Source organism: Tasmannia lanceolata, unplaced genomic scaffold (genome assembly GCF_043159265.1).
Source record: "Tasmannia lanceolata isolate RefF3 unplaced genomic scaffold, GAP_Taslan_0.1 ptg000035l, whole genome shotgun sequence".
NCBI classification, from domain to species: domain Eukaryota; kingdom Viridiplantae; phylum Streptophyta; class Magnoliopsida; order Canellales; family Winteraceae; genus Tasmannia; species Tasmannia lanceolata.
Window position 1 is genome coordinate 4,348,543 of NW_027518712.1, and position 2,456 is coordinate 4,350,998.

General features: G+C 49.7%; 1 protein-coding gene across 1 annotated transcript; it reads right to left on the reverse strand.

The window, feature by feature from the left end:
- Positions 1 to 516: 516 nt before the first annotated feature.
- On the reverse strand, positions 517 to 1,026 carry LOC143859660 (uncharacterized). The gene has a single exon (XM_077370311.1). It carries the CDS (start codon positions 1,024 to 1,026, stop codon positions 517 to 519), a length of 510 nt encoding a protein of 169 aa, XP_077226426.1.
- Between the last annotated feature and the right edge of the window lie 1,430 nt (positions 1,027 to 2,456).

Sequence of the window (2,456 nt, forward strand, 5' to 3'; positions counted from 1 at the left end):
GTCGGATCTTATCTTCTTAGGGGGGTTTTCTATGGAGTTGACTTGTCCCACGTAAAGAGCGCGCCCTTTGTCTGTTGGCCCTCCGGACGCCAGGCCTCCATAGATGGTGTCAATATTTCTAATGATCTTTGGCGCCTCCTCCTGGTCAGAGGCTCTTTGCCGACTACTTTCAGCTTGGTGGTTTGGTGAGCGATGATGTTCATCCGGTCGGTGAGCTTCGGATCGGGGGCGCTGCTGGTTCCTTGGGGGATTTTGAAGGTAACGATTAATCCTTCCTAGTCCCGCAAGCCCTTCAATTTCGTTCTTCAGATGATAGCAATTGTCGGTGGTGTGCCCATGATCTTGGTGGAAACGACAATATTTGTTAGAGCTTTTACCTTTCCCCGCATTTCTCATCTTTTTGGGCCATCGTACGGGTTCTCTATCACGGATTTTGTACAGGATGTTTGAGATGATGTTGTTCAGTGGAGTGTAGTTGACCCTGTGAAATTGGGGGTTTGGGGCACGACGACTCTGTCAATCGTTATGCCTCGCATGCTTTTGATTTGGTAGCACCCTAGAGTCGTCTCTTCGCTTCTCAGTTCCTCGGGTGTTCTCCAACTCCCTTTCCATGGCGAATGATTCCTCATTGTTGATGTATATGTTCGTAGTAGCCATGAGTTCTCGGAGGTCACGAGGGGGATTCACATTCAAGGCGACCTTCATGTCTCTATCTCTGATGGCATGACGGAGTGCGGCGCGAACCATATCAAAGTTTGGTTCGTTAATTTGGTGGAGTTCCACTCGGAACCGACTGATGAATTTTCGCAATGTTTCTTCCTTGCCTTGCTGTAAAGCCAGAAGAGCATCAGCAGGTTTCCTTCGGGGCCGACTATTAATGAAGTAAGCAACAAACTCTTTTCCCAGTTCATGGAATGACTCGATGGAGTTGGGCCTCAGCCGGCTGAACCAATTGCTAGCGTCTTTCTTGAGGTAAGCGGAAAAGGCTTTGCACATCGTGGCATCTGAAGCATTCCTGATTACCATCGCACAACTGTAGGTTCAGAGAAACTCAAGAGGGTCGGATGATCCGTCATAGAGATCCAACCGAGGCATATCCGAATTTGTGGCGACGATGGCATTGGCGATTCTTGGGGTGAACGGGGAAGGGATCTCGCTATCCCATTCTGCCAAGAGGTCCGGATCACATGGTGCCTTCATTTGCTGTTGAAGTTCTCTTATCTGTCGCTCGAGATCAGCCATAATGGCGGGATTTTCTTCTGCTTGGATGTTTTTGGTTGGGCTTCTTATTTGGGGAGGTATCTGATTCTCATTTCGATGGGCTGGATTCGCCGGCTCCATTGTTGAGTTGTCACCTCTCTGATGCCGAACATTACGACGATGTTCGGGTGGAGGGTCGGTGATTGAGGCAGACCCTTGCTGACGTTGGCGGGGTCTTTGACTCCGAGGGTTTCGCCCTTCCGAGGATCCTTGCTCCTCTGAAATCTCGACAGGATGAATTCCTTTGTTCGACGGGTTTACAGGCGGAGGTGGCGCCGCCGGTTGGGGAGGGAATCTTTGGAGTACTTGCTGGAGGGCGGAGGCGACGTCTCCCAGCTGTTGTGTGAGCTGGTTGAAGGCGGTCATTGTGACTGGAGCGTCACCGGAAGTAACCATCTCCCCTATCTCCTACGGAGGATTACGGTCTCGTTGACTTGCTTGGCTTCTTGTAACCATTCCACCATTAAGTTATGAGGTAGCTCTTGACTTTGGCATAGTCGGGTCCCACGGTGGGCGCCAATCTGATGATGCCCAAAATTTGACTGCACGTACTAGCTCCGCAGAACCTATGATCCTGCGTTCACAGGAAAAAGCGTCAGCGGGCCTGGAGTTGTGGCTCCGGAAAGCCACTTCGACACTCAAGTCACGGATGGGCAATCACAAACAATGGATGGGGAATCAGAGAGAGCTAAGTCAATTTACCAGACCGTCAGAAGAAGAAAGGGGGAGTTGGATCCCTTGCTTGAGTGTGTAGCCCCCTTTTTATAGGGGAGGAGATCCACGATCTTGGAGATACCATTCGTATCTTTGATTTAGTCTACGTGGAGCGTGATGACTGGAGAACAAGATCGTGGAGATATGATTTTTGATAATTCTGGGCGGAGATCGTGGATGGAGATTTGGGAAAGATATTCTGAATTCAAAAGTCGTGCCTTTTTTGTAACGGCCATCCGGATTAGTCGTTTGGGGACGAAATCCACACGATCGTATTTGATTCTCTTGGTAGCTTGGTACCGAGTAAGGGAGAGGTATCAAATGAGACTCGATCAATGTTCGTTACCGAGTATTGCTGTGGGGATGGTGTCGATCCCGTTGGGTAATGGAGAAGGGGTTAGAGGTTCGGTACCGGGTATACCGATTTTACCCCTAACCAAACGGATCAACTCCAAAATCAGAATTTGGGGAGGACTATCAAT

Coding starts and splice junctions, on each gene's coding strand:
- LOC143859660 (XM_077370311.1), bottom strand. CDS start 1,026: ATGGTAATCAGGAATGCTTCAGATGCCACGATGTGCAAAGCCTTTTCC.